This window comes from Dromiciops gliroides, chromosome 2 (assembly GCF_019393635.1).
Source record: "Dromiciops gliroides isolate mDroGli1 chromosome 2, mDroGli1.pri, whole genome shotgun sequence".
NCBI lineage: Eukaryota > Metazoa > Chordata > Mammalia > Microbiotheria > Microbiotheriidae > Dromiciops > Dromiciops gliroides.
This window is the reverse complement of record NC_057862.1, coordinates 28,687,183-28,714,153: the sequence shown is the minus strand read 5'-3', so window position 1 is coordinate 28,714,153 and position 26,971 is coordinate 28,687,183. Positions and strand designations below refer to the sequence as shown.

Genomic DNA, 26,971 nt, shown 5'->3' with positions numbered 1-26,971 from the left:
GGATGGCAAAGACTGCTCCATCCCTACATTTCCAAAGGAGAAGAAGCTGGCAACAGGCAAGGATGCTGAGCCACATTTCGGACTGGAGGGAGCCCAGCACGGAAGTTTGCCCTGACCAGGCCATGTTCAGAAGGGATCACCTGGTTAGAGATGAGATTGCTTAAACAGGAGCCAAGCATCATGGTGCTAAATTAGGAAGAAAAACTATAGCAAATCAGAGAAGCAAGGACAAGTGAATTAAATGGGTAATAGAAAGAGAAATTATTCTGTGTTGATACTGTGAATCATGGGGACTACATATGTACACATGTGGCACTGGGCACAGTTCATTCCATAGTATTCCTAACCCTTACAGTATCACACATTGTCTGGATTATATAGGACCCCATCTATAACTGCAAATCCTACCACCCCCTTTTTTTACTTCCTTCCTTCAATCTTCATGTTTTTGAGTGCATGAACTTTTAAGATTATTATGATACAAGCACTATAGTTCGCAGACATATATGTGTATAGATGTGCGTCCCTATATATTTGTATATATGTATATACATACACATACACACTATATGTATGTATGTATATATATATATGTACATACACACACACACATATATATATATAAAACTTGGTATGCTGAATGCTTATAGGTAAACTGAGGGCTCTTTTGAGGAGACTGAAAGAACAGAGTCTAGAAGGTATTAAGAGTTCTTCTAGTCCAAGTTTCTTATTTCATGTTTTGCCCTCCATCAAAGGAGAAACACTGTCCATAAAAAGTACTTATAATTGTATGTAATTTAGGTATAATCAGCTAGCTGATACAGTAGATAGAGCACTGGTCCTGGAGTCCCTGAGGAAAACCTGAGTTCAAATCTCACTTTAGACACTTACTAGCTGTGGTACCCTGAGCAAGTCACTTAATCCCAATTGCCTTAGAAAAAATTGGGGGCTATCTCCAGTCATCCTGAGATAGATATATAGCTATATCTCTAGATAAGGTAGATATCTAGATAGAGATAGATAGATAGGTAGGTAGATTTGACATAAATTTGTCAGAATTCAAGATATTTCCAAATATTAATTCAATATTATGTGGGGAAAAAGATCTAGATTTCTTTCTGAATCAAAACAAAACAAAACAAAACACAAACTAAAAAGAAAGAAAGAAAGAAAAGTTTTCTATCATTTTTTGTTGTCAAGGAAATAGGGCTTGTATCACGGTGTTGGTTTTTTTTTTTTTTTGATGGGGGGAAGGGTTGTGTGAAATACTATAGAAATAGCAGATTGCATTATTTTCTAGAAATTAGAGTGCTTCCTTTTTTTTTTCCTTGACAGTTGTACTTTATCCATTTTCCTTCTCCTACTGATAATTCAGGCCATCTAAATCAGCCCTGAAGACTCTCACGCACGTGGGAAAGTGTCTGGAGTCTTCCTCCAGCCGGCAGTTAGCTGCATTTGTCAGACAAATCTAATAGGACTCATTGGTGAGAGATCAGACCTGGGGGACGACTCTCTGCTGGACTAGCTTTCTGGGAAGATAAATGGCAATGGAAATTGGAAATGATATTTGCTTAAGGTAAACTTTTTTGATGCTTCCCTAGAAGTCAACAGGAATCGTGCTCCCAGCGATCCTGCAACATGTAGAGAGCCTGGGCAGGGAGGGGGCATGGTAAACCAGGACTTATAGATCGATGGATGGGAAGCATTTTGTTGAAGTGGAAGAAACTCTCAGCAGCAATCTTCCACCCATCTGGCCATTTCTCCAGCCCCAGGTTATTATTATTATTATTTTTTTTTTGGTGGGGAGCAGGTGGGGCTCAGGGCTATATTTATAATCCTTAGCACACTTCCTAGTATAACTTCCAAATTTCATCATTTGGGGAAAGATTTAAAAGACTGAAAAATGGAATTTGATGACTGACTTTGAACAGTCTCCACCAACTCCACCTTCTATGCTAGAGAACATATGTGCTGCATCTACAACTGCTCTGTCTGCTTCTAAGCTGGGGGTGATATGTAAGGTCCTGCAGCCAAACGAACTTTTATAAGGGAGCTCTCCAATTAGCTGTTTAAGAAAAATGCACCTAAGTTCCCTGGAGGAAGAGACCTTGAGACACAGCTCACATGGTGGAGAGACAGAGGTGAGGTAGAATAGTGGAAATGTCTTGTAAATAGTCACAAGTTCTGAGTAGACACACCAGCTATGTTGTTGCTAACTGTGTGACCATTAGCAAATGACCAAACCTCATCCGTAAGATGCAAGCAGATGTCAGGGCAGCTAGGGGATGTCATAGTGCACAGAGCTCTAGGTCCAAAATAAGGAAGACTCTCTGAGCTCAAATCTGACCTCAGACATTTACTAGCTGTATGACCCTGTACAAGTCACTTAACCCTGCTTGCCTCAGTTTCATCACCTATAAAATGAGCTGGAGAAGGAAATGGTAAACCAATCTAGTCTTTGCCAAGAAAACCTCAAATGGTGTCACAAAGAGTTGAGCATGACCAAAAATGACTGAACAAGGTCTATTCCCTCTTCTAGCCTTAGATTCATGCTCCTATGATGCTTCGAGCACTGGCCCTATTAGCAGTTATCTCAGGCTACCAACCAGGAAGCGGTTGCTGGGCAGCTGTTTTGTTTTGTTTGTTTGTTTTCTTTACCTATGGAGGAAGAAAGGTAGGGTTGAGGCAGGAATGAGGTTATCTGAAATCTGGATGGTAGCTGTGGTGGCAAAAATCCTAATTTATATCTACTTATTTAAACTGATTTTTCTGTTTTCCTTTGCTTTTATGTTATTTTTTGTATTCCTACCTCTTGGAGGAGTATAAAAGCTATCAGTCTCCTCTCATTTTTGTAGCCCTGAAACAAGGCTCCATTTACTCTTCCCTAGTTATGGATCTTTTATAAAGTGATATAGTCAACTGTGGTCTAAAGCCAATTGCCAGCCCTGTCTGGCCATGTAGTGCCCATTATTTATTATCATCTTTTTTTTTTAATAGTTCTGCTCCCTGTGGCATTTCTTATATTTTATCACTTATCTCTTTTCTAACTAGCAAATATCTCAGATTACTGGGAAGGTTTAACTAATATAAAATGATTGGGTCCACAAGCATTGAGTAGAACCACCACCAAGGCCAATAACACATTTTTTATAAAGCAATGGTGATTCTACAAAGCAAACTAGCAATTATTTTAGTCACTAAACTAATTTGGACAAACATGGTGGTTCTATACATATAAATGTTGTTGTTGATGGTCATGTTGACATTTGTATGTGTCAATGGGAAGGAATGGACTTCTTTGGAAAATGGTGGATTTCTAGTCATTGGAGGTCACTTGGGGCAAGCTCTATAATGACTTATTGGAAATGTCATACAAAGGACTCTTGCTCAGGGACAGTTTAGACTTGATCTCCTCTGGAGTGTCATTTAACCCTGAGATTCTACCTTTCTGTAATTAAATAAAATAGTCCAGGTGTCTCACAGTAAGTGTGGAGGAGGAAAGAATCTCACTCTCATTCAGATAACAAGAACAGACATTTTGGAGAACACCATGTGGGTGAATGTTTTAAAATTGCCTGTTATTTCTTCCTCAGGGTCAGAGACAAGAATAATCATTTGTTCTTTTTTACTAGGGCTGTTCAATTTAAAAGTCAACAAACTATCAAAATTCAAATGTGTCCTTGATCCCTTAGTTTTAATTTCATTTATGTTCCATCAAGCTTGGTGGCCTGAAGTACAGAGTGAACAAGATGTGAAGTCTGACAAAGGTGGGTTCAAGCCAGATACTTAATCTGCCATTGCTTCACAAAACTCTTTAAGATGATGCATTGCAACATTTGCATTATTGGAAGGAGCTTTCACATCACAAATTCCTAAAAAATCAATGAAGTTCCAGATATGAACATCTCAGGTCAGGGAAAGAAAGAGCTAACTTCCTTACATATATATTTTATTAGACTATGTTATTACATTAAAACTCCAAAGGACCTTTGCCATCATCAATAAAGGTGCTTTTTACCAACCAAGAGCAAGTTCATCTGTGGATGCCACAAGCATTTCTCTTTCAAATCCTCACATGAATCTCTTATGGGAAAATTGTGATGGATTGTTGGGGTATGGGGGTCCTTAGGAATTCCTCTGTAAAGAATTACATTCTAACACACACAAATCCAAGTAGAATAAAATAATATTTTATTTGGGTGCTAGAGAAAGGAAACCTTGAGACAAGTCTCAAGGGGAGGTAGATCCAGAGACATAGTCCTCTGAGATATCTATATCCTCAAGCAGGAGAAAAGCAAATACTTTTATAGAGGACTGATGCTGAAGGGAATGGATAGGGTGATCATCTGACTTAGGAAAGTTCCCTTATTGGGTGTGATAACCTGCAGGAGGACCATCCCCCACTGGTGGTGGCTGGGGGAAGTTGGGCACTAGACAGCACCCACCTCCATCCACCCTGAGCCACAAAGACAGCAGCCACACCTAATGGGATTATCTCTCTTTCTTCAAAGTGTGTCTTCTCAAGGAGAAGACTGGTGTCACCTGCCCAGTTTACCCAACCCCATAACAAATCCATCACTGGAATTACACTCCTAAGGACTGCTGATGTCAATATCATCTGTCTTGGTCTTCTTGTTCTTGTTCTTGTTCTTTTCCTCCTCCTCCTCCTCTTCTTCCTCCTCCCACTCCTCCTCCTCCTCCCCCTCTTCCTGTTTTTCCTTATTTAGTTTTTTTGATTGAGGGTATTGGGTATCTAGAACAGGGATTTCCTGGTTCAAGGGAGAACTTGTGTTGCAGAAACTCCATCCATTGAAGCCAATGAATTATTGGACAAATAAATGAATGAAAATGATTTTATTAAGTACTTACTATCATAGTACTCTACTAAGTACTCAGAACACAAACAAAAAAGTTAGATAGCCCCTTTGGTCAAGACTCTCATTGATTAAGACAAAATAAAAGAGAATTCAGGTTCAGGGCTGATGGATAAACCTAGAAGTCCTAGGGTTTCAACCAATGGTCACATCCCTAGGTTAAGAGGTCCTTGAATTATTTCAGTAGGTCATGTAACAGTGTGGGGATAGATGGCAAGGTCTGAAAGATCACAGGAGGTATTAGCACAGGAAATGGGGAGGGCTAGTGGTCTTCTACCTCATTATACATAAGGAATAGAGTTAATGAGTTCTATCTTATCCCAGACACATGAGCAGTAAAACAGACTGGAAGAACTCTGAGCAGTGCTTCATGAAGTGTATAGAAGGTAAGGGAAGAGAGCACATGGGTGGCCAGTCTTCACACTTTGGCTATTATAGATGGGACTTATGGTATCATAGAACAAAAAGGATAAGAAAATGAGGAAAGGGCACCTCCAGTGGCCTATGTATATGTTGTTCTTATTGTTGTTTGTCCTTTGTTCTCCAAGAGGAGAATGACATCGGAGTTATATCATGACCTCCAGTGAATTGGATTAAAGTAAGGGAAGGCTGTGCAAAGTAACCAGCCTCACTCTCTCCTCTAGAGCCACCTGGGTCCAGCACAAGGCATAGGTCTAGGCAACTGGAGATGACAGTGGGAGACCTTGGCCTTTTTAATCTAAGGTATTTCCTAGGTCTCAGTTTGCCTGAGGCAGTGCTGATTCAGTGATTAAGGCTAGGTAAGAAAGGAGGCAAAAAGTAGTCTCCTTTACCTAGGAAGGAAGGAAGGAAGGAAGGAAGGAAGGAAGGAAGGAAGGAAGGAAGGAAGGAAGGAAGGAAGGAAGGAAGGAAGGAAGGAAGGAAGGAAGGAAGGATAGGAAGGAAGATATGTCTGGGTGGGGAAGGCTCTCAGGGTTTCTGGCCAAAACAAAAGTAATTGTTATTTGCCCTCAACCTGAGTCATTAAGAAGCCTAACAAAGGCCAATAAGACTTGGGTGGGAATCTATCATTGACCAATTTATTTACATCAGTTATTAAAGGTTAAGGCAGGTTCTTAAAAAAAAGAAACAAAACAATACAAAACAAACAAACAAAAACCTACAAAAACAAACCAAAACAAAATAAAACAACAACAACAACAACAACAAAACAACTAGGATGTAACACCAAGACTTCTTGTGAATTTTAAGCACTCAAAACTTATATTTCTTTGGTCAGAGCACACAGACCTAAGGGTATGATTCCCCATATCATTTACCCAAGGCATGGACAAGTGAAATAAATTAATCAAAATTAATTTATTAAATGTTTGTCCAAAATAGTATGCCAAGCACTGGGGATACACATAGAAAATCAATATAATTCTTCTTTTTTAAGAGTTTAACATTCTAATTAAATGAGGGTGACAACACATAGGAAATTATAGCTTCCAGTCAGATAGAAAGGCCCATGATCCTAGGGGTACAGTAGCAAAAGAACTGAAAGTCAACCCTTTTAATGTAATTTTTGTAGCTAAGATCCTATCTGTTTCTGATGTTGAACTGTCTGACAGTGCCAAGGATTATGGTGTCGTCCATTTGCTTTTCTTTATTTTCAGTACCTTTCCTTACTAAGGAAACATCTTTGCATAATGTATGGGACAATTTCCTCAGTTTACCTAAATAATTTGAGGAGACCACGGAGTCAAGCAGAGACAGATTAATTCCATTCTCATGAGAAGAGGTGACCCCATGCAAGGAATGAGGAGTGTGCTGATGAGCTTAGGAGTTGGGTTTTTAGGGCAGCCCCCTCATGCACTAGGTGGGCTCACAATCTAACATCCTATCCTGTCCCACCTGCTATTCATGTTGAGCTCATGATCAGGGTATGGAGGCATGTTCAGCTAGGTCCAAGAGCTAGGGGAAGGAGAGGGGGAAAGGGCAGATGGTTGTGCAACCACCAAAGAGGGAGGGAGTGGTCCCAGGAGCTGGGGGGCTTTGGAATGCAAGAAGGGAGGAGTGGTACCAGTGTGGGGTTGCACTAACAGGAGACAGCAAGAGATGGGGTTGGGGTACACCATGTTTAGTAAGGCAAAATTTGTCTTTCTCAGGGAGAATGCTACAACAGTCTGCTTGACCACAAAACAAAAGGGGGGTGTGCTTTAGCTATGGGCTGGACTAAGGACAGAGTGGTTTAGCAATAGCAGGGACTTGGGGCTGGGTACTTTCCAGACCCCATCCTTAGAGTCTGAACTGACTCAAGTCCACTATATCCCACTCACACAATCATATAACATATGTTTCAGAGGCAGAAAGGGAACACAGTTCTTCCTGCCTCCAAGGTCAGCTACCTAGTTGATCTATAGTGCTACTTCTCACCATTGGGTTGTCAGAGGTTAAGTCAGAGATCTCTAATTGGAAGAAACAGAAGGTGGTGGGTATCGGACTTGAAACCAGACTTTTGGCTAATGAATGCTTATGGTTTCTCCTTAATATGTCATACTCCTCATCATCACAAGCTTGTTTTAGTATTTGAAATATATTATTGATCATGTTTACTGTAATGCCTCAGCTAAACTTTGCTGCTTCTGCAGCATCTACTTGAGATCCACTTGTTATATTTTTAATATAATATTCACTGAATAACATGCTGTCTGCAAACCCGCTGTGCCTTAAAGAAACCCCACCAACCTTGGAGGGCAATGTCAGTCCTGGAAATAGAAGGAAATTAGGGAAGAAATCAGAACAGTTTCCTAGGTTACTGGATATAACCTCGAAACACTGACAGGACTAAGTGAACTGGAGTATATCTGATCTGAAAGAACTAGGGATGATCCTTCTCACAAAGAACAGAGAAGGGAGCATGGGGAAGTGGAAGGGGAAAGGGGAAGATGAAGTGCTTAGATTCCTAGTCTCAGCATCCCACTCCAAGTCCCTTTCAGGGCTTGCTTGCTCAGGTCCACTGAGATGAGGACTCTAGTTCGAGGGAGAACGCTATCTAAAATTGGACATTGTGTTAAAATCCAGGAGCTCCTCAGTATCTTTTCAAGGCTTTAAGAATCAGGTAGTCTAGTATAATGAAATAAATATTAGTTGGGGACAGAGAAAGTGAATTTGAACCCCTGTCTCCCTATCCTGACCTATGACCTTGGAAGTTTGGGAAACTATCACTGTAATTGGATCAAGTCTCTTAATGTCCGTGGTTCAGTTTTCTCTATAAAATGAGGTCAGGAAATAGAGGCCCTTTTGTTCAAGTCTTTTTTATCATTTAAAGAGTGTTGAATTTGGAGCCAGTCTTTATGGCTTTAGATCCTGGCTTTGTCAAATGCCATTTGTGTGCCTTTGGATAATTCCTTTAAACTCTTTGGGCCTCAGTTTAATCCTGTATAAAATGAAAGGGTTGGATTATATGATCCCCAAAGTACTTACCTGTATTACATCCTGTGACCTCATGTCCTAGACATATAATATAGAGCAGTGTGTTTTTTGTTTGTTTGTTTAGTTGGGTTTTTTTTTTGGGGGGGTGGATCAGTTATTTCTATCTTGTCTCTTTGTAACCCCATTTAGGGTGGGGTTTTTTTTGGCAAAGATACTGGAGTGGTTTGCCATTTCCTTCTCCAGCTCATTTTGCAGATGAGGAAACTGAGGCAAACAGGATTAAGTGACTTGTCCAGGGTCACACAGCTAGTAAGTGTCTGAGGCTGGATTTGAACTGAGGAAGATAAGCACATCTCTCTATCCGCTGAGCTGTTCCCCCCACCCCAAACTAGTGGTATCAAACTCAAATAGAAATGGGACCACTAAATGGTAACATAAGGATCTATCTGGCTTACATATTGACTTAGAAAATTCCATATTAAGTTTTCCTATTTTCTTTTGAATTTTTAATTATTTTCTTAAATGTTTCCCAATTGCATTTTAATCTAATCGGGCATTTGGAGTGTTGTGGACTGCCCTCAGGCAGCATGTTGGACACTTCTGGTCTAGTTAAATACAAATAATTTTTAAAGGTTCACACAGTATGGGAGAATCTGAATTCAGTGCAAATGCCATCATCTGTCTTTATTTATTTTAAATTGTAACTTCCATGTCTCTTTCTGAGTTTCTCTTGATGCATAGAATGTAAGTTCCTTGAGGTTAAGGACAATTTTTTTTTTCCATTTTCTCTTTCTATTTACCATAGAAAGAACATGGGATTTGGGGCTATAGGACCTGGCTTCAAGTGTGACAGGGCCAATTATGACTTGTGTGTCCTTTACAATGTAAAATTTGCTCTTAGAATAAATGGTCTTGAAGCTTAACCTTCCATTTCTTTTTTTATTTATTTATTGTTTTTGCGGGCCACTGAGGGTTAAGTGACTTGCCCAGGGTCACACAGCTAGTAAGTGCTGGATTTGGACTCAGGTCCTCCTGAATCCAAGGACTGTGCTTTCTTCACTGTGCCACCTAGCTACCCCTTCCAGCTCTTGATCTATGAACCTTGATCCCCAGAATGTCCATAGTGCCTGGAACATGAGAGGAATTTAAAAATACTCACTTTTTACCTTCCAAGTATGAATTAAATCTGTAACACTGGCAAGGTAAATAGATACTGGGCCATTTTGGTGCTTAATATCTTTTCCGTTAGTTATCTATCCCCTTGTGATCTCTTAGAACTGGTCTTTTCTCGTCATTACCTTTGCCACTGAGGGGGAAGGAAGGAGGGAAGAAGGGAAGAAGGGAGGGGGGAAGAGAGAGAGAGAGAGAGAGAGAGAGAGAGAGAGAGAGAGAGAGAGAGAGAGAGAGAGAACACACCAAAAATACTGAGGGACTTGCAAAGTCTTCTTCTAGCAGACAGCCCTGAGTGGAGCTAAGGATTATGATGGGTAGTGAAAAGGGAATTCATTACAGCCATATGTGACAATCAAAGGAAAAAAACATAGAGGAGAAAGATTCAATTCTAGTTCAGGAAATTTCACGCAGGTTGGTTTATTAGAATAGAGACTGGGTTAAATAGAGTAAATTCACATAAATTCTTCTTGTGCCCTCTTCCCATAATTATATACATTGCAATGCTAAGGTTAAACTCTCTCTCCTTTTATTTTTGTCATTGTCAAAGTAATATTCTTGTCTCTTTGCTAATAATATACAGTGTGCAAAGTATATTCATAGACACTTAATGACAAATCCCTTTTCAAAATGAGTAAGTCAAAATATCTCTACAAGGGCATGTACTGCCCTTTCCTGACTCATCCGCTATGGCTCCCTATGCTAACCCATCTATAATCTTGCACTTTCCTATTTTAAGACTTCTCATACAATAACCCATTGGTTAGCATGCCCTCTACACAGCTGGCTTAATCTCATTCAAAGGTCAGAGCTGGCTGAAGCCCACCATTCCATTAAGAGCATACATAGGGGGAAGAAGCGGCCCGGAGGGCACTAAAGGAACTGGCGCAGAGCGGGATGGAGACGGTCACTATTCCAGAGAGTGGTACGGAAAAATGCACCCCAGCTCTGGAAGAGACCCCAGAATCCAACAGTGCTGTCTATACCTGCTTCATGAAATCTCATCGATGCTACGATTTGATCCCCACAAGCTCCAAACTGGTTGTGTTTGATACCTCGCTGCAGGTAAAGAAAGCCTTCTTTGCCCTTGTCACAAATGGAGTTCGGGCGGCCCCATTATGGGACAGCAAGAAACAGAGCTTTGTGGGAATGCTGACCATCACTGACTTCATCAATATTTTACACCGTTACTACAAGTCAGCCTTGGTACAGATCTATGAGCTGGAAGAACATAAGATAGAAACCTGGAGAGAGGTGTACCTTCAAGACTCCTTTAAGCCTCTTGTCTGCATCTCTCCTAATGCCAGCCTTTTTGATGCCGTTTCCTCACTGATAAGAAATAAGATCCACAGGCTGCCAGTCATTGACCCTGATTCTGGCAACACTCTGTATATCCTCACCCACAAACGTATCCTCAAGTTCCTCAAACTTTTTATTGCAGAGTTTCCCAAACCGGACTTCATGTCTAAGTCTTTGGAGGAGCTCCAGATAGGCACTTATGCCAACATTGCTCTGGTGCGTACCACCACACCTGTCTATGTGGCACTAGGCATCTTTGTTCAGCACCGGGTCTCTGCCTTGCCTGTGGTAGATGAGAAAGGGCGTGTGGTGGACATCTACTCCAAGTTTGATGTCATTAACTTGGCAGCAGAAAAGACCTATAACAACTTGGACATAACTGTGACAAAAGCACTACAGCATCGATCCCACTACTTTGAGGGTGTACTCAAGTGCTACCAGCATGAAACTCTGGAAACCATCATTAACAGGCTGGTGGAAGCCGAGGTTCACCGGTTAGTAGTTGTAGAAGAAAACAATGTGGTAAAGGGCATCGTGTCGCTCTCTGACATACTACAGGCCTTGGTGCTCACAGGTGGAGAGAAGCCCTGAGCTGAGTTGGGAAGAATGCATATAATGCACCATACCTCTGATCAATTGGATGGGATACTAGAGGCTCTGATCCCTTTTATGAAGCTCATCCACCCACTCACCCTACCATACAGAGAGGCTAGAAAAGGGTAGGAACACGTAGAAACCCACACATACTTTGAAGGAATAACGGCACCAAACATCTGTACTGGTCCCCTGCCTGAACTAGGGGCTGTGTGCCCCTCATCCTAGGTAATTCTGATCTCTAAGAGATCCTGAGTCCTTGCAACAAATATCATGCTCCTATCTTCTGAGATAATGTACCATGAGACTCTGTAAAAATGTTTTTATTCTTCCTGATACAAAAGGAGTTGGGGCGTAGGGGGAGACAGAGTGCCATTTCCTCCTATGTTGGGGGGGGTGCGGAGTGCACCCTTTGGATTCTTGCTCTCTTTTCCCTGCTGTGCTTCCCATGTTTTGGGGGAGTTGGAAAGGGAGGTTCAGAATGGCTAGTTCACATTTATTTTTCATAATGAGATTCCAATTAAAATGACAAAGATGCCCCAAAAAAAAAAAAATAAAAAAATAAAAAATAAAAAAAAAAAATAAATAAGAGCATACATAGACAGGGAGCTACTACTGTTTCACTCTTCTACAAATTTGACTGCTCTGCCCTCCCTGTGAGACTGTAAGCTGATGGAAGGATGTCTCAGGGTTCTGCTTGCATGTCCCACAGCATCTCCTATGGGGTTATGTGACTAGTAAATGCTTTCTTCAATCGAATCACACTGCTGAAGTAACAATCATTGCCATAGCAGCCTTCTTCCCTTACAGCTCACATTTCCTCTTTCCCCATCCTTCCATTTTGTAATATTCTCAAATTTTATTGTTAAAAAAATGAAGAATGAAAAAAAATGAAGAACAGTGTGTTCAAAGGAAATGAGGAAAAGATGGCCCACCAAAATAACCTCTTCTCTTAGCTATTCTGGAGACACTGTCAAGCTTAATCTAACCCATTTTCTCATAATAGAAATCTTCATACTGAGCAGTTTGATATTTTTAGAGTTACCTTGCATTTACTTAATTTTTCTTCTGTTTATGAATTGATATAAATTTTGTTTCCTCCATTATAGTGTAAGCTCCTCTAGGGCAAAGCCCTTTCTTTGTACCCCTAGAGCTAAGCAGAGCTTGGCACAAAGTAAGTATTTAATAAAAGCTAGTTGATTGAATGATTGATGGGTTAGATACAAGATTGGTCTTAGATTGAGGAAGATCTCTCTTTGAGGATTGTCCTGGATTCATAGCAGCTAGGAGAATATGAGCAAGATGCTTAGCGTCTTCGAGTCTCTCCAGCTCTCTCATGTAAAGATGAGATACCCAACTGAAGCAGCAGAGGAGCTTTCCACAGTCATGGAATGATAGATGTCAGCCAAAAAGAGCCCACCAAAATCATTTATATATTTGAACAGGCCCTCAGAATATACTAGCATATGAAAACTCCCTCCACTGTATAGATCAGGACATGCTATGGAACCTAAATACTTATTGCGCTACCTGAGGAACCGAGGGGTTATTTTCCCAAAGTTACACAGCCAATATGAGACAGAAGCAGCACCTAAAAACACAGGTCTTCAGAGTCTGAGACCTTTCTAGTATTTGCCACACTGAACTGCCTCTCTGATAGTATTTGTGGAGCATAAACTTTTTTTTTTTTTGGTAAATCTTAGCTTATATGAGCCTCACAAGAGCATAATGAAGGCAGTGACAGTTATTATCTTCATTTTATAGTGAGGAAATTTAACCTCAGACAGGTCAAGTGAATTTTCCAGGGTCATTCTGTTAGGGGGTGTACTAAAAACAAAATTCCACATAGGGTTTTCTGATTTCAAATCAGCTGGTGATGCTTGTGGATATATAAGTCTATGATTTCTCTTTTAGACAAAAGGGTCTCCAAAAGCTTTTAGGCTGAATATTGCCCTTTCCTACCTACATGGAATTTGAGCTTGGAGGAACAGATATTTAGCAATTTGTTTCTACAAAGGGGAAAAAATCACTCATATCATATCTTCTTAATCATATCTCCTGCCTAGTTCTTTTGATTTTATTCAATTACTCCTGGCTCCTTTCATCAACTTCATGAGTAATTCCTCCTGGTTGCCATTAACATAACACCTAGGGGTGGCTAGGTGGTGCAGTGGATAGAGCATTGGTCCTGGAGTCAGGAGTACCTGAGTTAAAATCTGGCCTCAGACACTTAACACTTACTAGCTGTGTGACCCTGGGTAAGTCACTTAACCCCAATTGCCTCGCTAAATAAAACACATACACACACACAAAACACCTAAGTTCTCTTTTTAAAATTATTGAGTACTATTCGCCCCCTCCCTCACACCAACAGGGAAGAATTGCACAAGCTTAAACTACACTTCATTTTCATTAGCAATGTATCTCCCCTTTATCCATTCCCTGGTCTAGTTAAGATAGCCTGCTGGTACATTGTGTGCGGTATTCAATTACCTATCTCTATTAACATAAGCCACATTCTCCCTAGAAAGGACCTTTACCTCAACTAACCCATAAAACAGAAGAAGCTAGGAAAAGTTATCAGAAAAATTCATTAGAACTCTACAACATGTTGTTTAGCAGGAATCCATGTGAAACATAAAAACTCACACTGAGTTAAAAATAAAGGGCTAGAGCCAAATCTATTCTGCTTCATTTGAACTCCAAAAAGGCCAGGGTAGCAATCATAATCTCAGACAAGGCAATGGCAAAAAATAGACTTGATGAGGAGAGATAAACAAGGAAAATTTATTGTTCTGAGAGACATATTAGACAATGAATTAATATCAATGCTTAATATATATGCATCAAGTGTCATGGTATCTGAATACTCTACCTCCTAAAATGAATATAAAATAATTTAAGTGTTCACTTGGTGTCAAAATTCCTTTGGTGCATATCTTGAGAAACTTTTCCTGATTCCACTAATTCTAAGCTCATTCCTTCCTGAAATCACTTTGGATCACACTGTGTATACTTCGTATATACTTAAATACTAGTGTGTGTATGTATTGTATCCCATATATAGTATGTATGTATGTATGTATGTATGTATGTATGTATGTATGTATGTATCTATAGTATATCATATATATGTGTATACAAACACATATATATGATATACTATATATAATTATATAGTATATATAATCTACTGAAGTATGAATACATGTACATGTATAAAATATATACATGCATGTACATGCACATATAAATATGTGTATGTTCCTATATAAACACACATACATGTATGCATATACATGTGTGTGTGTGTGTGTGTGTGTGTGTGTGTGTGTATGAGAGACAGAGAGGCAGAGAGAGAGAGAGTATCCCATAGCCTATCTTCTATCAAAATTGTGCTCACTTAGGGCAAGGATTCTTTTTTCCCCTTTCCTTTGCATGCCCAGAGCCCAACAGTAGCTTACTGGTGATAGGGGAGAGTGTTGATGTCATTGGGAAAGGGAACTCCCAAGTCAGGAAACTCCTTCAACCATTCTGTGTAGGGTAAGCATGGTTTCTGCAAAGTATAGTCATATGTGATTGCCCAGAGGACTGAAAGGCCCCTCACACCAAGCCAAGGAAGTGTTGTTACTGTTCTTTATCCTTCCTTCTTGAAGAGGACCAATGGAATCATGATTGTGATGTCTTGATGTGCATGTGAATTGGGTTTGAGGAAGGCAGAATTTCTTAAAGCCATCAGCCTCACTGTCTCCTCCATCAAGAGTCATAGGAGTCCAGTGGCAAGACAAAGGTCTAGATTATTGGTGATAAGCCCAGATGCTGTGTGTGACTTTGGCCTATCTACATTTAGATCTTTCCCAGGAGTCAGTTTGTCTCAGGCAACACCCATTCAATGACTAACATCTAGTCAAGAATTGAGACAAAAGATAGCCAGATTTACCATTCCAAAGATATAAATCTGAGAGAAGCCTTTTAAGGTTTCAAAAAATAGTTGTTATTTACACTAATTCTGAGCCATCAAACCTAATTGATGAAACACAGAGTCTTGGGATGGGTCCTTTTATTGGCCATTCAATGAAAGCTGGAATGATTTGGAAGGAAATATGAATCAGAAGAAAGATTTCAATTGAGGTCTTCCTGATTTAGAGGCAGGCTGCCTTCCCACTAAGTCAGAATGACTCTACTACAGAGTATACCAAAAAGTCACAATGTTTTAATAACATTTTGAAAATTAATTTTTCTGTATTTTTTGTCATTTATGATATTTGATTTTTTATACATAATGTAAATTTGTCTTCCATGTATACTGTAAGTGATGCTATGGTATTGTAAATTAAAAACAAACAAAAAAAGGAGTTATTCAATATTGAAACCACTCTGTGACTTTTGGCCCACCCTGTATGTATATTATGAATTTAATAACGATTGTATACCACTGAACTGAGTCCCTTTGTACTCCCTGTGATGAAAGTAATGTCAAAAGGGAGAATGAAACTCATTATGAAATATTTACTTTTTTCATAGTTTCATTACTCAATGCATTAATATTTTACTAAATATTTCAAAAGCAAACCACACTCTCTTCCACAATATTCTGGCAAATTGGACTTTTTTCCCTCCTTTTACATTGAAGCTTTTGTTCACAATCACATTATTAAGAGCTTTAGTGACAATCTGATGGGATAATGAAGTCCTCTTGCTATTTTCTACAAGTCCCTGTGATGCTTCCTTGATTTACTAGCACTGGATTTCACTGTCCTTTTTATTGACAAAGGTCTTTGAAGGGTTATATTTTCTTTTGATTGTTGACCAACTAAAAGGGGAGTGCAGTACTTAGAAATAGAACATGAGAATGTATATTAAGAGGATATTATTGTTGGACCTTGTAGGGGCCAAATTTAATGTGGGGAGAGTTAATTGGGTGGCTTTCCATAATATTGGGGTTCGAGTAGTTTCCTCCCTTCCAAACTGCCTTTTTGAGTTATTTCTCCCCGGCTAATAAGAAAGGAGATTAATAGCCTCTTTTCCACAAACAAATCAGGTTTTATTAATGGGAATAAAATATACAATAAAAGTTAAGTTAATAAAGCCAGTGACAAGGGAATGGGGGAAGAGAAAAATGGATAAGCTCACTGGCTCTAGCAAAGACTGACTCAATCCCCCAAACTTGCTTCCAGCTCAGCTAATTTGAAGGCCTGGCCTTGTTTCTATTAACTCACCACCTGGGGTCCATAGTTTCTATGGGAGTCAGCTGTGCAGTCCCTCACCAGTCCTCTCTCAGAAACTCACCAACAGGAAAGAGAGCTCCCAGCCTCAGCATTCTCTTTTCTACCTTTTCTCTCCCTCCCCCAAAAGGGAGGTCCTTCAAGTTGCTTGGCTGAGAGTGGTCCCCCTGGTGATCTCAGTAGTATACGTCACTCAGGGCAGGCCAGGTGTAGCCTATATCTAATTATCCCAAGTAGGTATTTAGTCAGTTTCTCAAACAATACTAAATCAATCAGGTGGGACCCCTGAGTGTCTGCCAAATTCCATTATTGTATCACAACCTGATGAAAATGGAAAGTATTTAATTTTTCAGTGACCTGCACATGAGGTTGAAATCAGGAGTTTATCCTTTACATCCTGTATTAGCCTGAATTCACTGAAATGCCTGAAGTAAATGAAAAAATAAAACTGTTCCATTCTTTGTTTCCAAAATAAGATTGTAGATTGTTTGCTCAATAGTAGCTTGCACTAATCATTGCCACAATCATCCTGCAGTATGTGTCAAAGATGCAGAATTGAGAGGGAAGAATTTGAATAAAAGGTTCTGTGATTCTGAGTACTGTGCTTGCCAAGTGGTGCTGAATGAGATTCTAAAAGAACTTGACCAGCAGTTAGGCATGAGGCTGTGGAACTGGAAATTTTTCAAGATGGCTGGAAAGGGGGATAGGGGCTGGACTTGTTATGATTTCATGAGTAAAAGAAACTCCCAGGGAAGGAAAATTCCTCCACCAAAGCAGATTGGCATCTTCTTTGAAACTTATACATATCAATAACAAAAGCAACAGAACATATGTTTATCTCATTAGATGCAGAAAAGGCCTATGATGAAATACAGCACCCATTCCTATTAAAAACACTAGAGAGCATAGGAATAAAATGACCTTACCTTAAAATTGATGTGGGGAGTGGGTTTAATTGATCGTGAGACATCCCAAAAGAATTACAAGACTCAGTGATTCAGTTTCCCAAATTTTATTCCAATACTGTGAGTGACCACAGGGAGACCACCATGGAGGTAGGTGTCTCAAATAGGGCAAGGAAAATGGTTCTATTTATAGTGAGAAAAAGTAAGTTATCTCTTCCTTATCTTAATCTCCCCCTTGTGAGAGGTCCTTGTAAAGTCTTATCCTAACTTGGACTTCCTCAGTTCCTAAGAAAACCTCCAAGGCAGGTACCTTTTTCCTTGAAAGTGTGTTGTTAGGGTTTACACATTGTAAGGTAATCCTAAGGACACATTTTGTCCTTTCAAGGATGAAATCCACTAAAAAGCTACTTGAAATTACTAACAACTTTAGCAAAGCTGCAGAATACAAAATAAACCTACATAAATCATCAGCATTTCTACATATGACCAATAAAGTCCAGCAAGAACAGATAGAAAAGAAATTCCATTTAAAATAACTGTGGCCAATATAAATTACTTGGGAGTCTATCTCCCAAGACAAACACAGCAACTATGTGACCAGAACTACAAAACACTTTTCACAGAAATAAAGTCAGATCCAAATGATTGGAAAAAAAAATAATAATTGCTCATGGGTAGGTAGAACCAAAATAATAAAAACGAAAATCCTACTGAAGTTTGTTTGTTTATTTAGTGATATACCAATCCAACTTCCAAAAATCTATTTTATAGAGCTAGAAAATATGATAACAAAATTAATCTGGAAAAAAAAAGTTCAAGGATATCATGGGAATCAATGAAAAAATACAAAAGAAGGCGGCTTAGCAGTACCAGATCTCAAACTGTATTATAAAGCGTTAATTATCAAAACAATCTGGTACTGGCTAAGCAATCAAGAGGTACATCTATGGAATACAATAGATAGAAATTACACTGTAGAAAATGACTATATTAATCTAGTATATGATAAACCCAAAGATCCAAGCTTTTGGAACAAGAAGTGATTATTTGACAAAAACTGTTCAGAAAACTGGAAAAAAGTATGGCAGACACTAGGTATAGACCAACATCTCACATCGTATACTAAAATAAGGTCAAAATAGGTGCATGATTTACACATAAAGGATGATACCATAAACAAATTAATGTAGTTTGGTATCATTTCTCTATCAGATTTATGGGCAGAGGAAGAATTTAGGAACAAAGAAGATATATAGAATAAAATAAAATTGAAAATAGAACATTTTGATTATACAAAATTAAAAAGCTTTTGCAAAACAAAACTAATGTAACAAAGACTATAAGGGAAATAGAAAACAGGGAAAGAAATTTTGAAACAAATATCTCTGATAAAGGCCTCATTTCTCAAATATATAGAGAACTGAGTCCAATTGATAAAAATACAAGTCATTCTCCAATTGATAAATGGTCAAAGGATATGAACAGGCAGTTTTCAAAGAAATCAATACAATCTATAATCATATGAAAAAATTCTATAGATAACTATAGACCAGAGAAATGCAAATTAAAACAACTCTGAGCTATCACCTCACACCTATCAGAGTGGCCAATATAACAGAAAAGGAAAATATTGGATGTTAGCAGGGATGTGGTAAAGTTGGGATGCTAATCCATTGTGGGTGGAGTTGTGAAATGATCCAGCCATTCTGGAGAGCAATTTGGAACTATGCTCAAAGGGCATATAGAACTAGAAAAAAACATTGCTAGGTTTATATCCTAAAGACATCCTGAAAAAGAGAAAAAAGACCTATTTGTTCAAAAATATTTGTAGCAGCTGTTTTTGTGGTGGCTAAGAATTGCAAATGAAAGGAATGCCCATGAATTGAGGAATGAGTAAACAAACTCTGGTATATTATGGTGATGGAATATTATTGCGCTATAAGAAATGACCTGCAGGATGACTTCAGTAATGCCTGGAAAGACATATATGAAATGATGTATTGTGAAGTGATCAGAACCAAGAGAACATTGTACACAGACAGCGATATTATTTGATGAATAATTTTTAATGACTTGACTATTCTCAACAATAAAATGATCCAAGATAATACCAAAGACTATTAATGAAATATACTTTCCCAGGGTCACAAAGTTAGTAAATGTCTGAGGCTGGATCATCATCTGGGGCAGCTAGGTGGTGCAGTGGATTAATGCACTGTTAAGGGCTAAAATTCTAGCTAAATTGTCTAAAATATCTAATGAGTGGCTGCCAATAAATTATAAGCTTTAGCAAGAGTTAGACTTTTAAGCATTTATTAAGGAGAATAAGAATTTGGTAAAGAGAGAGAGAAAGGCCTAGATTTCTATCTATTAAAGGGAGAGTACATTTCTAGCTCCACTCTCCACCAGCGTCCTCAGGAAAGAGAGTGTGAGACCTAGCGCCAGTCTCTTCCTTCCTCCTCCCACTAGCCCGCATCACTTCCTGACGCCAAAGAAAAGACTCCTGCTCTTGCCCTCAAAGACCTTCGCTTCATGGGCAGAACTCTTCTACAATAAGTCTCCAGCAGGTGGCGTCATTCCAATAGTTACAGCACCAACCTTGGATTCAGGAGGACCTGAGTTCAAGCTGGCCTCAGACACTTGACACTTACTAGCTGTGTGATCCTGGGCAAGTCACTTAACCCTCATTGCCCCACCCCGAAAAAATTATCATCATCATCAACTTTTTTTTTGAGGGTCTCCAAATTTTTTTATATAGGTAAATAACTGTTTTATAAATTACATATACTTATCAATTTGTATAAATAATACATATGACAAATTTGCTTAAATATAATTACTATATAAATAATGCCTAAATAACTCATATATGCACAACATCTATATTTATGTACGTACATAGATACATATATGCATCCTGTACACTTCCCAGGATATCCCCCACCTTCTTTTTTTTTTCAGTTTAAATGTTTTTATTTATATTTTTCTGTTCCAATTTCTGTCCCTTCTTCCCTCCTCCCCTCCCCCTTTTCTGGGGTGACAAACAATCTGATATGGGTTATACATATAGGATCATGCAAAACATCACCATATTTGTCACTTAATGACAGAATATGAAAAATAGCATGATAGTCTGATTAAAAATTTTACATCAATATTCATTAGCAAAATTGGTCTATAATTTCCTTTCTCTGTTTTGGCTTTTCTTGATTTGAGTATTAGCAAAATATTTGTCTCATAAAAGGAGTTTGCTAGGATTCCTTCACTTATTTTTTTTTCAAATAATTTATATAGTATTGGAACTAATTGTTCTTTAAATGTTTGGTAGAATTCACTTTTGAATCCATCTGGTCCTGGAGATTTTTTCTTAGGAAGTTCAATGTTGACTTGATCAATTTCTTTTTCTAAAATTGGGTGATTTAAGTATTTTATTATTTATTTTATTTTATTTCTTCTGCTAGTCTGGGTAATTTATACATTTGTAGATATTCATCCATTTCATTTAGATTGTCAATTTTTTGGCATATAATTGGGCAAAATAATTCCTAATAATTGTCTTAATTTCCTCTTCATTAGTGGTGATTTCACCTCTTTCATTTTTGATAATAGTAAATTGGTTTTCTTCTTTTCTTTTTTTTTTGATCAAATAATCAATGGTTTATCTTTTCTTGTTTTTTTTTTCATAAAACCAGCTTCTAGTTTTATTTATTAATTCAATGGTTTTCTTACTTCCAATTTTATTAGTCTCTCTTTTGATTTTCAGGATTTCCAATTTGGTGTTTAGTTGGGGATTTTTAATTTGTTTTATTTTCTAGTTTTTTTAGTTGTATGCCCAACTGCTTTTTCTCCATTTTATCAATTTATTTTTAACTAATGACTAAAACAGTTTATAGGGTTTGATCCCAGGGATTTATTGGGATGCTAGGGGTCAAGCTAAGTACAAAGCATAGATTTAAAAAGAGTAAGGCAATGGGAAATCCAATATAGAAAGGTCTATATTGTCAGAGAGAACAACTCAGAGTTCAAATGCTTAGAAGTGGGATAATTTAGGATGAAGTCAAAGGTATGTCCACCTTTTTAGGGTATGAGAAAAATAAATGAGTGTGTATCTTAAAGTGACCAGGTGAAGTCACTTGGTTTGTCCTGGTAGACAGGGATGCCACTGATAATTCTGTGCCATTCACTTACTATGTTAAGAATAATTACAAGGAGTGATTAATTGGTACATTAGATAGAGCAGTGGCCTTCAAAACAGAAGTACCTGAGAGAAGATGGCCAGAGAAACATTAATAATTTTATGTTATTTAATCAACATTAGGACCTGAGTTCAAATCCAGCCTCATACATTTACTAACTTTGTGACCCTGGGAAAGTCACTTAATTCCAATTGCCTCAAAAAAAGGGGGGGGAGGGAAGGAAGGAAGGAAGAAGAATTAGAATTTAATTTGTTTCTGATTATGCTAATTGTCTTAGATTGTGGTGGTGTTGTGGTGATATGGAGAGGAGTTAGAGTCCATGGTGGAGATATCTGAAGATTATGTGAATTTAACCTTTTTAAATCTAAGTTTCCTTATCTGTTATAAATTCTATGATCTAATGACCAAGCTCCAGAATCCATTTTCAGACTTTGGATGTTTTGAGGAGAGCCTGATTAGGAAAAAATGGAAAGGGATTTTGTCAATCAATAGAATCTACTCTTTGGCTTGCTCTCTGCCAGCTGTAATGAGTGAAATGTGCACAATGTGATTAATGTTTTAGTATTGAGGGGAAGGTCATTTCACACTGAGTCGATGGTCAGATGTGGTGGCAGTGTTACTAATATATCAAGGATAATAAATAGGTTATAAACATGTAAAGGCTCCCCTTAGTTAAAATGGGAATCACTGTCACAGCTTCCTTGATCATGCAGCCTCTGTACACACATAATGCTCACAAATATGTAGTAGAATTAATGATACCCTTGGCCAAATTATACTTACCACTCTGTCTCTACAATTCTAAACTATTCAGTTAATCAATAAGCAGTTATTAGCAATTAATATTGGAATGATTGGAATGATGCCACCTACTGGAGACTTACTATAGGAAAGCTCCACCATGAGGAGAATGCCTCAGAGGGCAAGGCCATGCGGCTTTTCCTTGGCGTCAGGAAGTAACATTTGTGCATGGGTACTGTCCACCAAGGCTACCAGCCAATCAACTTGAGTAGCCTCCCATTTTCTGGGAGGGGACAGGAAGGAGGAAGGAGGGTCTTTGTGGAGAGGTCTGTCTCTTTTGGGTTCCTGACTTGATGATGGTGGTGGGGCATAGGACTTCACAGGAAATTTGAGGAACGATAGGAATGCCATGCTTTGGAATTCTGTTCTCAATCTTTCTCTTTCTATTTTTCAATAAACCCTTAAGAACCTAAACTCGTTTTATCAGTGATTTTAGTCAGTTTCCCCCAAAACTGGGGGAACAGATTAGAACCCACATTTAGGATCTTAAATTACACAATATGTATCAGGTACAAAAGAAAGAAACAAAAAGTCCCTGCTCTCATGGAGTTTACATTTAGAGGAGAAGCATCATTCATTAAAAATAATATGTGTGTGTATATACAAACAAATAAATTTTGTGTGTATATATATATATATACGTATACATGAATATATGCATGTCATATATTTGCATACATTTGGTTTGTATACAAATATACATGGTTAATTTAGCAGGGGAGGTAAATGCAGAGGGATCTAAATCTGATGAAGATAGTGGTCCTAGACCTGTATTTTGAAGCAAAGCAAGTATTCTAAGATAAGATGTGATAAGGTAAGCTATGCTTAGCACAAATATTCCAGGCAAGGCTACTCCAAGAGAGTACAGAGCTATGGAGAGGGGAGATGGAGTATTTCCTGTGAAGAGTAGGGGAATATTTTGGAACCATATTTGACATGGAAGAAAAAAATGTTTAAGACAACTAGAAAGATAGAAAAATAGGAAGAAGTCAGGTTGTGAAAAGCTTTAAATGCCAATCAGAAGTATGAATATTTGCTGCTAGAGATAATGGAAGAAGATGAAGCAGAAGAAACTAGTAGGGAAACATCAGACAAGTAGGAGGAAAATCAAGAAAAACCAATGTCATGAAAATGGTCAGCAGTGTCAAATGATGGAGGGAGATCAGAAGGATGCTAATTTAGACAGGGCCATTAGACTTGACCTTTAAGAGATAACTGGTATCTTTAGAGAAATCATTTTCATTTGAGTGATGAGGTTGGAAGTCAGATTGCAGAGGGTTTAGAAAATAAGAGGAATAGAGGTAGATTTGCAGAACATAAACTTCTTTTTAAAAAGCAATTTAGCTAAGGGGATGGGTATAGAAATATATCATGATTGCTATTGGTGAAAATTATCATTAATATATAATTATATGGTTATATCAACATATAAAATAAATTATAATTTAAATTATATTTATGTGATTCTATAATTATAATTAAATATAAAATTATAAATTATAATAACATTTTTTCAAAGATAGAGAAGACTTGGGCATGTCTGAAGGCAGTAGGAGAGCAATAGGATTATGGTAATATTATGAGATTAGAGAAGTGGGATCATATTTGGGATAATCTATAGGGGAAGTACGGGATATTATTTTAGAAGGGTTGACGTTGGCAAGAAGGGATATCTCTTTATCAGAGATCTGTGTTAAGGAGGAGGAAGTCAACAAGTATGACACAGAATTTTTTTTGGTGGGGCAATGAGGGTTAAGTGACTAGCCCAGGATCACAGAGATAGTAAGTGTTAAGTGTCTGAGCTCAGATTTGAACTCAGGTCCTCCTGAATCCAGGGCCGGTGCTCTATCCACTTCGCCACCTGGCTGCCCCTGACACAGGATCTTAATAGTTTAATCAAATATGAATTGCAATCCTTAATCAAGAAGGTAAGTGAAGAGTGCTGTGGGAGAAAAAGAGGTTTGGAACATATACTGTGGTTAGTGCGATAAGTAAGAAAATATAAGATAGCAGAATTCCTTTGTTTCAGTAATGGCCAAATTGATATTGGCTAACAAATTTGAAATGGATGTGACAAGCATGGTTTTATAACTTCTTCTAACACTGCTGGTCTGGAATGAAGGAGGTGGATGGTGGATGTGGTCCAGAGCTAGGGTTTGGCAATAGGAGAGCAGTAACAGGAAAGGGAAGCAAGGGATTCGTGAGCAGATATGAGTGTAAAATGGATCTCTAAGGACAGGATATTGGGAAAAGAAAGAGAGGGAAGGTGTTGCTTGCAAGGTTTCTAAAATTTACTCAGAGACTTCTAGGAAGGATCCTCAATCCTTGTTATGAAATGTTTACTCATATGTTTATCATTATTATGGTTGTTTTGTCCAGATATGAAAATTCATTCGTCTTGGGAGCTACTGGAGTGGAAACTTTCCATTAATGAAGTTGTGAAACTTAGTTTTGTTTTTTGTTTTTTGTGGTGAGGCAATTGGGGTTAAGTGACTTGCCCAGGGTCACACAGCTAGTAAGTGTTAAGTGTCTAAGGCCAAATTTGAACTCAGGTCCTCCTGACTCCAGGGCCGGTGCTCTATCCATTGCACCACCTAGTTGCCCCCTGGAACTTACTTCTAACTTATAGGCTTATGATGCCAGAGCTCGTTTCAAAAACAGCATTTGAACAGTGGACTTTCTGCAGGCAGAATATGATCATCTAAAGGGCAAGAAGTATTTTAGATCTCTGTGTGTGTGTGTGTGTGTGTGTGTGAGTGTTTGGTCTCTATCTTTCTCATGCTTAGCACATAGTAATTGTTCAACAAATGTCTTTTTGGATTAAAATCTGTCTCTCAATACTCAGTTATATTTATTGAATTGATAAACAAGATAGCTTTAAAAAAACAATAAAAAGCAATGAGGTCATTGATTCCTTGAGTTTAGTCTACATTTTAACATATCACATTAGAACACAGGAAATTTTATTTTATAGACACAAGTGACAGATTTCAATTTCCTTTTTTGTTTCAAACCATATTGAAAATGACTCATTTCTATTGTTGTATTCAAATTCTCTGAACTGAGAATCATGATTCAGTGCAAAGAATGCCAACTTTTGTAGATCTGAGCCCCAACCCTGGCTCTGCCATTTATTCCAAATCATTTAATCATTTTGGACTATAGTTTCCTTCTATAAAATGAGGAGGTTGTAAAATATGGCTCCTGTGGAACTCTGTTAGGTGCCTGCAGGGACCCAGACACTGTGCTAGACCTTGTGGGATCCAAAGACACAGAAACAGCAGCTTCTCCACTAAAGAAGTTTACATACCATTATCCCAAGTCCCAGAAGGTTTTCTAAATGGTGCTTATGCCTGAAATGTCAAATGAATATTAACAGTACAAAAATAACATCAACAAAACCACAAACAAGATGATGATCTCCCATAGAAGATGCTTTATTGACTGACAAACTTTTTGCACAGGTACCTTTGGGTTAATTGATATGATAGCACTTCAAAAAGCCTAACCACATTATTTTTGTTTCTGGTTTATGGAATGGCCATGTTGGAGTTGGAGTTGATAATCTAATACCAACAGAAAAGCATGCCGCAGGTCACTCCCTTCTCATCTTTTCTTTTAAGAATAGTGAGAATTGCATTTGCCTCTGCCTCTACTGAACTTCTGTGGGGAGTATGTGGCTCTCTAGAGAACATGCAAATTGGTCCCTGTGGAAACCAAGCCTCATTCTTGGGGCTGTCTAGCACATCCTAACTTTGATTTGGTTTCTTTAATTTCTCCATCTCTGAACCTGAGGTGGTATTATTCTGATTTTTTTACTGGAATTTTGTTTGAACACATGGCTTGAGAGAATCCTTGCCTTTTGCCATTGGCCTTTCTCAGCAAGAAGCCCGGCTTTTCAAGTTAATAACTAGATCATGGGATTCCAGTTAGCAAAAGGTCCTTGGGATGTTGCAGTCTATCCTCATCATTTTACAGATGACAACCTACAGAGAATTAGGGATTTACCCAAGGTTCTTCCAATATTCACTAGTGGGATGGGGATTTGAATTCACATCATTCTATTCCAAAGCTCTTTTTAGTAAACCATGCTTTGACTTTCTGTTGGTCTTTGTCAGACACTGCTTTTCCTTCCAAATTTAGAGCACCATCAATCAAAATAATACTGACTCTAGAAGCAAAGGATTTGGGTTCTAGTTTTGTCTCTGATGCATACTATTTGCGTAACCTTGAGCAAATCATGTCACTTCTCTGACCCTGGTTTTCTGGTAAAATCAGGGAGGAGTGGAGATAGCCTCTAAAATTCCTTGCAGTTCTAAATCTGTGAACATATTTGCATCACAGAGATACTGCATTCTTCTACTTCAGGGATATCTGCATATGCTCTAATCATATATTTGCAGCTGGCACAATAGCGAATTACTGTATTCAGAGCTATTTACAATCATTGGCGTTAAGGATTTTTCCAGTATGGTAAAAAAAAAAAAAATGTGTTTTCATTGGCATAAAGT

General features: G+C 38.3%; 2 protein-coding genes across 3 annotated transcripts in view; both read left to right on the top strand.

Moving 5' to 3' along the window:
* CTNNA3 (catenin alpha 3) overlaps nucleotides 1-26,971 on the top strand; it is a 2,043,451-nt gene that overhangs the window by 1,780,709 nt on the left and 235,771 nt on the right. The gene's annotated exons all lie outside the window — the stretch shown is intronic.
* On the top strand, nucleotides 10,297-11,914 carry LOC122740434 (5'-AMP-activated protein kinase subunit gamma-1). The gene has a single exon (XM_043982626.1). The coding sequence runs from the start codon at nucleotides 10,338-10,340 to the stop codon at nucleotides 11,328-11,330; it is 993 nt and encodes a 330-aa protein (XP_043838561.1). The 5' UTR covers nucleotides 10,297-10,337; the 3' UTR covers nucleotides 11,331-11,914.

Excerpts from the sequence above, each read along its gene's own strand:
- LOC122740434 (XM_043982626.1), top strand. The coding sequence starts at position 10,338 with ATGGAGACGGTCACTATTCCAGAGAGTGGTACGGAAAAATGCACCCCA.